Source organism: Orycteropus afer, unplaced genomic scaffold, assembly GCF_000298275.1.
Source record: "Orycteropus afer afer isolate SDZICR_OR568_19922 unplaced genomic scaffold, OryAfe1.0 scaffold00024, whole genome shotgun sequence".
NCBI lineage: Eukaryota > Metazoa > Chordata > Mammalia > Tubulidentata > Orycteropodidae > Orycteropus > Orycteropus afer.
Window position 1 is genome coordinate 17728796 of NW_006921611.1, and position 13184 is coordinate 17741979.

General features: G+C 40.7%; 1 protein-coding gene across 1 annotated transcript in view; it reads left to right on the top strand.

Annotated features, from left to right (window-relative positions):
• The first annotated feature begins 5454 nt into the window (after positions 1–5454).
• The window catches only part of LPL (lipoprotein lipase), a 28677-nt gene continuing 20947 nt past the window's right edge, over positions 5455–13184 (top strand). The window contains exon 1 of the mRNA XM_042783663.1: positions 5455–5542. Within this exon, the coding sequence (XP_042639597.1) occupies positions 5455–5542 (88 nt within the window). The remainder of the gene's footprint in view (positions 5543–13184) is intronic.

Here is a 13184-nt window from a genome sequence, read left to right on the forward strand (position 1 = left end):
AACACATCCTCTGTGAAGTAAGGCTAAGGCCTTGATGTTGGGTTCTCTGGTTCTCTGAAAAGGAGAGGTCATCAGCAAAAAATATCCATGTCCTTTCCTATTCAGTTAATTCACTAGAACTTAGGGAAAGGCTCTTTTTACTTCCTTCCTACATGGACTTTAGCTTTTTATTATATTTTGGTTTTTAGAAAAGGGGGAAGGACATCTTATAAATGAACATGGATTATAATCAATGAGTTATGTGTGGGACTTTCTTTTTCATATTTATGAGTTGTTCTCCACTAAAGGACCACATCCTTCTACACTTGGCCTTGTTGCAGTTCCTCCGTGACAATCTCTGTCTGTGGTATGTTCTGTCCTTCCCCTTCACTATGTACAGTGAAACCTGTGAGAGTCAGAATTCTGCAGAACTGCCTTGTTTTTCCAGGTCTCACAAGTTTTCTGCCTTTGATAAGGTGCAGTATCACCACTTTTCTATCACTCATTTTAGTGGCAAATATTTGCTTTTTCCTTCACTGACAGGTTTCCGCCTTATACAGGTTTCAGCTACACAGGTTTCAGTGTAGTTTGTTCTAGAACATGCCATTGCAATGTGTTGACTTCTACTTTCTTTTTAAAGACTATCTTTCGTTTCAATTCTTAACTTTAATTAGACAACTTTTTTAATGATAATATAAAAATGTGATTTCTTTCTTTTTCTTTGTTGTTTGTTTTCTTTTGTTTTTGGAAGAGGGTCAGAGAAGAGGACGGATATCCCCAACTCAATTAAAATCTTTTATATATGTCTGGATTATTTTACAGCATACCTTTGTCATGTGAAGCAGTTCTCTCCTCACATCCATCCACCCTTCCGAATGCAAACAAAATGTTCTTCATCATTTACTTCTAAACTGGAAGAGTTGTTAGCTGCCTCGAGTCAGCTGTGACTCACAACAGCCCCAGGTACAACAGAAAGAAACACTGCCTGGTCCTGCACCATCCTCACAATCCTTCCGTGCTTGAGCCCACTGTTGCAGCCACTGTGTCAATCCATCTCCTTGAAGATCTTTCTCTTTCTCACTGACCTTCTACTTTACCAAGCATGATGTCCTTCTCCACGGACTTGTCCCTTCTGACAACATGACCAAAGTATGTGAGGATGAAGTCTGGCCATTCTCACTTTCAAGAAGCTTCTAAGACAGATTTGTTTCTTCTTCTGGCAGTCCATGGTATTTTCAATATTCTTTGCCAATACCACAATTCAAATGTATCAGTTCTTCTGTGGTCTTCTTTATATATTGTCTATTTCTCACATGCATCTGAGGTTATTGAAAATACCATGGTGTGGATTAGACACACTTTAGACTTCAAAGTTACATCATTGTCCTTTAACTTTTTAAAGAGAGTTTTTACAGCAGATTTGCCCATAGTGATGCATCATCAGATTTCTTGACTGCTGGCTGCTTCCATGAGGGTTGATTGTGGATCCAAGTAAAACTAAATTCTTGAGAATTTCAATCTTTCCTCCATTTATCGTGATATTGTTTATCATGATATTGTTTATGGGTCCAGTTGTGAGGACTTTTGTTTTCTTTATGTTGAGTTACAGTCCAAACTGAAATCTGTAAACTTTGATCTACATCAGTAAGTTCTTCAAGTCTTCTTCACTTTCAGTAAGCAAGGTAGTATCATCTAAATATCACAGGTTGTTAATGAGTCTTCCTCTAATCCTGAAGCTGCATTCTTCTTCCATGAGGGGAGAAAGGATAAGAAATTGGCTAAATACAATATTCATTTGTTCTTTAACTTTTCCATAACACAACATCCATTTTTGCTAAAGGAGAACTATCTTCTGTCTAAGTTTAATTTCCCTTGAACTAAGCTACTCGGAATTTCTCCCACTTAGCTTTGTCATGATAAAGAAGGGGTCTGCAGGACCAGCATCTCCACTCAGCCAGCCATTGAAGCCAATCAGACTCAGGGACCAGATTATTCTGCAGGAAATTCAGAGTTGCCACCCTCACCATTAGATCGCTATGCCTGTGCAGATCTAGCTTGTGCTCCTTCTTGTCTAAAACTTAATGCTGGAATGTGGTAGTAGTATTAGAAAAGTACTTTATGATAAGCTTTAGTTAAATGTCTAGGTTTTGTTTTAGCTTATTTTGAAAAAGAAATACAATTTTAATAGTTTTAAATTTATGGTTTCATATTCATTTTTATTTGTATGACCTTGCTTTTTACCTGGAATAAATATTATTTTGATGATGGAGGCCAGAGGCATTTCAGCACTGAAATTCTTTAGGGCTCATGTACACATTTCATCATATTTTACATTTGCAAAGAAGACATTAGAATAAAATCTGTACTGAACTATGCATGAACAAAAAACATTTGCTTCCCGGCCACTTCAAGTCTGCAATTACAGCAACATTAAAATATAACACATCAAATACATTTTCCTTCTCTGTTAGGATTAGCAAAGAAAAAACACCTTAAGATTTCTAGTTACTGTTACTTAATCTTCCCTGAGTTTCATCTTCCCTTATCTGTACAATGGAAATACTATTCATTTTTGGTGTTTTTGTAATGATTAAATGCAGAAAAGTATAGGAAATACAGGTCCTTAATTGAAGTGATGACAGATGATAGATACATATGTAGTAGAGAGAGAGAAAATACAAAAAAAAAGAAAGTTTCCCTACATGTGTAGATGCCAGTTGTTTAATTAAATATGCATATTTAAATTTTTACTTAGCTGATTTTTAACTTACACCAAGAGGAAGTGTCCTACCCTAAGGGTACTGTTTTGTTAAATGTTTATGAAAAGTTCAGCTTCCTTTAACCTGAAGTTTTTTAGACTGTTACAAATGAAATGTCAAATATAGAAAAAGTCAAGCCCTCAAGCTATCTGTGACCAAATAACCTTGCTGAAGTTGAAAAAGACGCTTCTGTAATGCACACACAGTCCTGACTTGGAGAGCATGTGAACCTCTGCATGAGAACGCAGGCACCTGACCACCAATGAGAGCAGCCAATCAGGAGAAACAGTTGACACCACACCCACCTGCCCACCCCAAGCACCCAAAGTGGAGCCAGACAGTCTGCTTTTCTACCAGGTTGATATGCTAGGAGTTAATTCTTCCTGGAAATCTCTGCGATTCTAATGGACATGCAAAGCAACAGCACTGGTCATTCCAAAACCAGTCTCATTAAAAAAAAAAAAAAAAAAAAAACTTACTTCAACGCTGGGTTGGTTTGATTTTGTTACATGTTAATCTGGAAAATTATACACTATAAGCATCAGACTTCCTTTTAGTATTTACCAAAATCTTGCAGTTTTCAGAGTGGCACAGAAACGTAGATTGATTTGGTCTTTTTAGCAAATAACATTTATGCATTATTATAAATAGGTTGCTTGAGAATATTCCATATAAAATGGTAAGCATTTCCACACATTAGTTAATATGGCATTTATATCTTGAGCATATTCATTGCAATTATATTCATCTTGTGTCATTTTCTAAATTACAATTTACTATATGAAGTTTTTGGATAACTGCTACATTATAGTTGCTCATCCTCTGCATGGTCTCTTCTGCCATTTCTAGAGTTCTTCTGAGGGATTTGATTCTTGGAAAGTTTCCAGCTTCCTCTACATACCTTATAGGATTCAATGAGCATGTACAACATGATGTTTAATAATTACAGTACAAAGAATATAGTGTGTTATGGAACCGCATATATCAACTTAAAACAGAACTGTATTCTACAAAATAGCAAGCCTTGAATTATTTGGGTATTATCAAGTTTGATTTTATTTCTTGAGAAAAACTTAAAATGTGAGCCTAATTCAAATTGTAGGGCCATGCATCCTCCTAATCTACACATGCAGATTTTGTGTAAGTGTCTGTCTGTGTGTTTATGGAAACTGGGTGAATATTAAAAATATTCTGAGAAATAATCCAGTATAAACAGTGGATTGGGGCCTCTGATTTTATGACACAGTTTCTCAGCTGTAAAATGGAGAGTATAGTTGTCTTTCCTGGCTAATGCAAACTCTTTACATTTAGAAAGATATTTGAAAGTAAGTAGTGTGAGCATGTAAGCAGAAAAGTACAATATCCAACGTGATTTTACATTTCTTATTATTTCACTTGCACAGCTTCAGACACTCTTTTAAACTGCTTTACTGTGATATAATTTACATACCATAAATTTAAAGCATAAATTGAATGGTTTGGGGTATATTTACAGAGTTGTGTTTCCATCATCATAAACTAATTTTAGAACATTTTTATCATCCCCTCCCAAAAGACAAAAACACACTTGTACTCATCAGTGGTCACTCCCCATTCTCCATCACTCCCCATTCTCCCACCCCTCTCTCGTAGCAGACCCAGGCAACCACTAATCTATTTTCTGTCTCAATAGATTTTCCTATTCTGGACATTTCATATAAATAGGGACATACAATTTGTCTTTTGTGATCAATGTCTTTCACTTAGCATAACTAAGTAAGTTCTTACTTGACCTTTACTTCTGAAGCTAAGATAATACCCTTGCATTCTTAACTAGTTTGAGGATTGGGTGTTATTCGTATGAGGCAACATTCATGAACTAGTCAGAGCAGTAGGCTTTTCTCCATCACATAAAAAACTAACTCATCTTGCCTTTTTTAAAAATGCCAGAGTGTGCAAGCACAAACTGGGAAGCAATGTGTAATACCCCTGGCTCTCTAACTTATATTGTGTCCCCTAAATACATACAACTGCCAGCACATAGCCACCCCCATTGGGTGTCCAAGGTGGCAAATCTTTACCAAGTAAATTGCCTCATCTTCCTTCCATTGAGAGGCTGGTAGGTTTGAACCACCAACCTTCTGAATAGCAGTCAAATACCTTAGGGACTATGCCACCAGAGCTCCTTCTATTGTGTCCCCTAGAATTCAGAAAAGATATAAAGAATTGAAGTATTGACCAAATGTAGTCTAAAAGCTTAACTTCTCTCTTTGAAAAACTGGTGTGTACCTAAATTGATATAGACCTGTGTCGGACTCCTGGACAGCAAGATGACAAATAAAAACTTCACTGAAAAATCAAATTTTCTCTTCTGCCCTTTCCCCCTCTTCTTGCTGGCGGGGTTGATCCTCATTACAGTTTGCTCAGATATTTGGAAGTGAATTTAGGGCCCTCCCCCCAACTTATGATTTTATAGCCAATAGGTGATGAGGTTTATTTGCATATTTCCAGTCACATAAGCAGCTCTGGAGTGGAGACAGTGTCAGACTCAATTCCTCCTCCTCCTCCTTAAAGGAAATCTGCCACTTCTAGCTGCCCAGTCCTTCCCTTTAAAGGGCGACTTGCCCCGCGTGGGACCGCGGCTGCAGCTCTCTCCCGCCTCCGATTCAGCCAGTACATCGGTCCCTCCGTGCGCCAGCCCGCGCCGTACAGCTACTACAGAGGGACGCGTCCGGAGATGAATAGCAAAGCACTGCTCCTGGTGGGCCTGGGCTTGTGGCTCCAGAGTCTGACCGCCTCCCGCGGAGGGGTGGCCATCGCTGACAGTAAGTTTTGCGCGCAGGCTCCGCTCCACCTGCAGACCCTGCTCGGCGGCCACTCATACACACTCTGGGGATGGGAAAGACGAAGTTGGAAAGGGCTGAGAGTGAGCACCTGGGACTCTCCTTGCCCAAGCTCTAGCCTCCGTGTAAGGACACCTAGTTAGGACCCGAGAGGGGTAGAGAGAAAATTTCGTTGGGCAGCTCTCAGTTCCCGCTTTCCCTCTCTCCAAGGTTCCCGCGCTATCCCCTCCACTCAGCTACCGCTGCGGCCGCGTTCCCGGGCGCGCGCACAAAGCCGGGGAGAGTCTGGGGGAGTGTGAGGGGCGGGACCAGAGAAGGGAAGAGCCCGGATGAGGTGACCGGCTGTAAGTTCCTCGTTCTGGGGGCCCTGGAATGAAAGGCACGCGGGCCAAGGTGACCCCGGCTTGGCCGCGGCGGCGGCTCAGCCCTCGCCAATGGGCGCGCGGCCAGAAAGTCGCCCCTTCTGTTGTTGAAGCTGGTCCAAGGAAAGGGAGAAGGCGTTGTCCGCATCTTAGAAGCACAAGGCACACTGGCGCTCTGGGATGGGTGAGGGGAACGTGTGGCACGGGGTGTCCTGGGGACGCTGCGTCCTGCACGCGTTAGGGCGCCTGGGACGCTCTCCAGCTTCCATGCACCCACGCTTTGTTTCGGCCGAGAAAATCTAGAGAAGGGCTGACCGTCCTGAACGTGGCGTAGCGACGAGCAGTCTATGGCCAAGTCTGCACTTGGTATTCCCTCCTGTCAGAGCTGAGGGCAGCTCCGGGCGCCGAACCTGGCGGTACGTCCGCGTAATCGCCAGGCTTCCGGCCACCTCAAGGAGGCCATAAGTGGAACCCTCATTACTGCCGCGGTCTCGCAAGAGTTAAGGCATTTGGAGCGAGATGCGAATTTCTTTATTACAGGACAGAGGAGTGCCCAGCCTGAGCCTTTCCTACAGTAGAGACAGTCTGGTAACTTGAACCTTGGTTAATGTAAAATACAACAGCAACTCAAAACGCAGCTGAAGCAGGTGATAAAAAGAGGCAACATTGTCTTTTTTCTTCTGTGCTGGAATTAATTTAGAGCAGTGTCAGTTCGAAGTGCTTTCAAGGGGCACGTTGGCAGATGTTCAAGTACTAGCCAAGTGTATCCATGACTTTGCAGCTGAAAGTTGTTTTATTTCGGCACTAGTTGTGAAATAAAATTATTGTTAGATAAACAGTAGATTTCATGAAAGCTAAATTTGATGGAAAGATTTAGTTATTTTTCTGTCAATTATCTATGAGAACACTGGAGATGCAGTTACAATGTCTTACATTTTTTGTGGGGGTCTGTTCCTCTGCATAGTGTTCACACAGTCCATGAAGATGGAAGGAAAGCATCCCAAATTCTCATTTCAGAAAGAATACCATTGTATAAAGTTACTTTTTATCGGAAAACACACACAAACATGTGTGATCCACATTTTGAGTTTTTGCTATCCTGGGTTAGAGGTTCATTTCTCTACACTTTTGGGCAGGCAGTGTCACTTCCTAGGTTTAGGTTTCTCAACTGTAAAATGAGGAGTACAGACTAGATTGGAAGTTTTTCGAGGCTCCTCTAATTCTTAATCTTCAATTAAATTGGACACGTGATTAATTAAATTGAATTTTAACCAACATGTGCTTTCCCTGGCTGAAAATGTAATAAGAGAGGCATCACTTGTAAGTAGATGTGAAATTACTTCCTCACTTCACTCCTCTTTTCCTTTGCCTCTCCTATTACAGCTATTTCACTATCCTTTTCTCCTCTAAATGAATTCTACCTTGGAATGTAAGAACTTCAGAGTATGAAAGGCACATGTGTGGGAGAATGGTAGGCAGCACTTCCTCCGTGCTCTTACTTTATTTATTCATTTTCTATTTCTTTCCAAGAAGCATATGAGGATATGAAGCCCTGCCCTCAGGCTCTGCTCTGGGAGCCGCCAAATTCTCTGCATGGCCTCAATTAGGAAACTTGAAGGGCTGAGAGGGAGAGCAGAAGGGTCAGTGCTCAATAGCTGCAGTTCTATTTGACTGGCCACAGTGAATTTCCAGGGCAACACCTGAGTTAAGCATGATGGGTGATGAGAGCAAAATGGCAGATGTCACTTTCTAATAGAGCTCAGCAAGGGAGTGATTGACTCATAGCTGTATTGAAAGGTGGGAGTCAGGTATGGGGGAAGAGTTGCAAATGGAAAATGTTCACTTTCTGTCAAACTGTATTTTTAGCGCAGCTCTTCATTCTTACTTTATTCCTGAGGAAAAATAAGACTATCAGTTTTACTGACTGTTCAAGAAAGGGCCTTGAAACACATTTTGTTGTTAGTTTCTTCTCTGACCACCACCACCTGCTTCCACATTATTACCACAAAAGCTGCTTTCCATTGCATTAACAGTGAAGATTTTCTAGCAATCAAGATGGTGGTTGATGATGATTTTGGATCACACAGTATAAGCAAAGTATTCAAGACATGTATATATCATTACTTTTCAGGTCTGACTAGAGATACCCTTTAAGGGAGCTTCCTCATGTATTTTTCAACTTTTATGACAATAGATATTCAAAGTGTAAAACTTTTGAAAACTTGTTGGTGTAAAGTTTTCATATAGTGTATTCACTAATAGTAGTTTGTTACTTGAGTGAACAAGGAGCTCTGGTGGCACAATGGTTAAATGCTTAGCTGCTAACCGAAAGATTGGCAGTTCAGACCCACCTAGCTGGTCCGTGGGTCTTGCACCCATGAAGATTACAGCCTAGTTCTACTCAGTTAAATGGGTTTGCTATGAGTCGGAATCAACTTGTCAGCACCTAACAACAACGTCAGTGAACTAACTACTTTTTATCAACAGCCGAGGTTACTTTCTCCTTGAAAAATTGGAGGATGTGAAGGAGGAATATGATTGGATTCCAGCTTAGTCAGAGACTGAGAGTTTGAGATTTATTCTGAACAGTCATTGTTCCCTCATCTGGATAGTTGTACACTGATTACCTATGGTCATCTGAAGAATGTTGGTGTGCAGTGACACTCCTTGGGCACTCAGCAAGCATTAGCTGGTACTCAAAAAGAAAAAAGAAGAAGAAGAAGCAAATTCACTGCTGTCGAGTCAAATCCAACTCATAGAGACCCCTCCATGGGTTTCCCAGGCAGTATCTCTACGGAAGTAGATTGCCCAGTCTTCCTTCTGAGGAGTGCCTGGTGGGTTTGAACCTCCAGCCTTCTGGTTAGCAGTCAAATGCCTTAGGGAAATAAATATCTACTAGGAAAGAAGAAATTGGTTAATTTAGACATATATACACAGACACCTGTGTATGTTTCTACTGGAAATAAATATTTAAACTTATAACCTTTATTCTTTCTGCTCTTCCCAGTCTATTCTCTCAGAATAATCAATTTGTGTCCCAGGTTTTGACTTTTTGCTGAATAAAAGAAAATGGCTCCACTAACTGGCAATGGAATGGAACAAAAATACAAAGATGATCAAATTGATTGATATGGCCACACTTGATATGGTTCAGCCATCATGTTCATGACACACACACTGTGCCATGTAATGACATGTCTGTCAGTAACGAACACGGAGGTTGCTGGCTATGATGGTTAAGGTTACGTGTCAGCTGGGCTGGACCATGATACTCAGTGGTTTGGCAGTTATGCAATGATGAAATTTGGCAGTTATGTAATGATATAATCATCTTCCATCTTGTGATCTGATGTAGTCATCCTCCATTTTGTGACCTGATATGCTCATTCTCCATTTTCATATAACACTGATGTTCACATAATAACCTGTTCTTTGAAACCAAACTATGTCAATAAGTGAGGACTGGGTGTATTGATTTTTTTTTTTTTTTAGTTTTTTATTGTGATTTGGGTGCACATTACAAAGCAGATTCGTTTTACTCTCAATAGTTCATGCACATTTGGTTTCATGGCCCCGATTACATCCCAACAACAAAAAGCTCTCCTCCCATCTCCTCCCTGTGACTATTCCTTCCCCATGACATTCTTATCTATGCATTCCTGTCTGTCCAGTTTCCCTCCATGCAAATGCTGGCTTTCTGATGTCTCATGGTTGATTGATCCAAGGGGTACATCTCCCTGAGGTAGGTGTTCTGCCATTGATTTTTCACCTCACCAAATTGACCAATTCAGCAATGTGGCTTGTTTTTTGGCATCCTACAGATACTCCCTGAGTCAGTAACTGTGGCCCTCAGTCTCAGACAGCAAATGAATTACTGATGAATACTTTAGGTGTGTGTATGTGTTTGTGACACACACATACAGAGAATAGACTCTTCAAAAAGAAAAGATCAAAAAGGCAAACCAGTTGTGTTGAGCTGATTCCAACTCATGGCAACCCCATGTGTATCTTAGTAGACCTATGCTCCAGAAGGTTTCCAATGGCTGTGATCTGTTAAGAGTAGATCACCAGGACTTTCTTCTGAGGTGCCTCCGAGTGGATTCAAACCACCAGCCTTTCAGTTAATACCCCAGAGCTTAACAGTTGTCACCACCCAGGCACCCACTTCAAAGAGAATTTCATTATGATCAAAGAAAATTGCATCATAATTGGGCTCTTCTGCCTGATATGCTCATATAAATAATCATCTTATCCGTTTGATAACTCTGAACTGACTCTCATTGTTCAGAGTACCATCTGTTTCTTTCCTGTGATATTATATGCTCCTTCTTTTCTAGCAACGATATCCCCTCTATAAATTCATTTTGTCCTTAAAAAAAAAAAAAACCCACTGTCATCAAGTCGATTCTGACTCATAGTGACCCCCATTGGGTTTCCAAGGCAATAAATCCTTACAGAAGTAGATTACCTATTTGCCTTCTGCAGAGCTTTAGTAACAGTCAATTCAAATCAGTTCATCTACTAGCCAGGTGAACTGACCTTTGAGCAATCCTATAATGTATTGGAACAAGTCAACATAATGACTAAATAGGGTCCATCTTTCTTCCTATCTCTACATGGCCTAACCCAGTTGCTGAAGGACTGCTAGAAATTTTAGGAAACACTTAATCTTTAGAACACTGAGGTATCTTGAGATGTTGCAACACCAGTAGTATGAAAAGTTCTATCAGAACACTGAAGAGAAGGAAAGATTGACTAAGTACCAATACAGTTTATGATTTCATATATAGAACCAGCATAGAGTTGGAATTTTCACCTGCCATTACATGACACGTTGCTGTTGTTAGGTGCCATTGAATCAGTTCCAACTCATAGTAACCCCATGTGATGGAGTAGAACTGCTCCATAGGGTTTTTTTTTAGTGTAATCTTTATGAGAGCAGATCACCAGGTCTTTCTGCTGCAAAGCCACTGGATGGCTTCAAACCACCAACCTTTCAGCTGGTAGCCGAGTACTTAACCATTGTCCCACTAGAACATAGAATGGCATATTTTCTTGACAAATGGCTTCATTACACTTCCTGTAGCTTAAAATGAGAGAATCATTTCCTTTACAAGTGTGTGTGGGGGATGGCTCCAACTACAAACTTATATGAGAATCTATGGATTTCCTATTATTTTTGTTTACAAGCTCTGGACCCAACATAAAATGTTGGTTGGAGGAAATTGGAGATCTCTGTGACCCATACATATAATCTAGTGTGGGATCTGTGATTTGAATATGCTTTTTTTCATGGAACCACACTAAGACATCCTTAGTAATTTCAAAGAATATTCTTAATCATTTCAATACCACAACAATACCATTGCCCCAACATTGCATAATTCTAGGAAAACAGAGTAAAACTGAATGGTACCCTAGACCAGTGGTACTCTAGACCAAGGATAGATTCAGCTGAGGCTAATCTTGCACAGATACCAGTGATACAAAATACCTGCAATCCTTATAGAGACAACAGAAGACAGACATAGAGTAATCCCTCACAGACAGTCAGACACTGTGGGAGAGAGATCCAATGGATCTACTGACTCAGGACCATAGTGTTGGGGGACATCAGACTCAATTGGCACAACAAAATACATAAAAATCTTGCTTCACAACCTACATTGGTAAGTACAACTGGGGTCTTAAAAAGCTTTCAAATGGCCATCTAAGATGCAGCTAATGGTCTCCTATCATCAGAAGCCAAGAAGAGTGCAAAAATCAAGGGCATTTGGAGGCAATCAGCCCTAGGACATGATTAGACCTCGAGACTAGAACTAGATAGTGCCTGGCTACCAATGCCAACCACTGGGGAAAGCATCAAAACTGGAGATCCTGGATAGCATAGGAGGAAAAACATGGAACAAAATTCAAAAACACAATAATGACCAAAATTACTGGTCGGATGGAGTCTGGTGGTACCCCTAATACTATGGTCCTGGAATATACTTCGGACCTGGAATAAAACTCACTCCCAGAGGCTGGCTCTCAACCCAATAATAAACCAGACGTACACACAGACCACTTAACCAAGGGTGATGCACCCACATACTCTGTGGAGATGCATCCCTTGACATTCACAGGGAGGAAATGCAGGACACATAGGAGTGCATAACTATGAGGGGCACAATGGGAGGGGGGGTTGTTACTGGGAAGGGAAGGAATGAGAGTGAGTTAGGGTTGGGGATGGTAATTGGGGAGTGAAACCAAATGTACATGAAATGTTGCATGTAGAACAAACTCAGCTCTATAAATTTGCACCTAAAGCACAATAAATAACTAAATACATTAAATACATAAAACTGAATGATGCCCACTGGAGTTGTGTAGTGCAACTGTCCTGAATATTGGTAGGGCAGATAGGTGGTGGGCAAAATCTGTTTGGAAAGGTTTCATATTATTTCTGGTTTAAAAAGATTGGTAATTGAACATGTTAAAATAAGATTGTTAGAGAGTAGGTATGAATTATTCGAGGTGGGAAGGTATGGGAGAGGGTGAAACTACTTTAGTTTTAACCTTTTTAAAGTACTTTCTTTTAAAAAAAGAAAAAATTTCTTGATCACTGAAAGCAGAATTTGATTAGAAATCTGAAATATTTACTTCCATTATCAGATAAATAACAAGACCACAAGAGTACTCTCTGATTAGGATGGCAAAGGCAGACAGACCTGTGTCTTTAAATAAGGTCAGTGGCAGAACACAGTCTGATGAATAGATTTTAAGTTCAGTTTTATTAGATGAAGATCTTGGGGGGCATAAACTAGTGCCTAAAGCATTTCACTGCTAACTAGAAGGGTGGTGGTTCAAACCCACCAGCCACTCCTTGGAAGGAAGAGGGTCAATCTGCTTCCATAGATATACCACCTTGGAAACCCAAGGAGGGGTTGCTATGAGTCAGAAACCACTGGATGGCAGTGAGTTTGGTTTTTTTTTATTACTAACCAGAAGGTCAGTGGTTCAACCCCACCTCTAGCTGCTCTGCAGGAGGAAGATGAAGCAATCTACTTCCGAAATTGGAAACCCATTAGGTACTGCTATGAGTCAGAGTTGACTTGATGACAGTGGGTTTGGGAGCTCTGGTAGCATAGTGCCTAAGGCACTTGACTGCTAACCAGAAGGCAGGAGGTTCAAACCCACCAGCCACTCCTTGGAAGAAAGGTTGGGCAATCTACTTCCATAGTGATACTGCCTTGGAAACCCAAGGAGGGGTCGCTATGAGT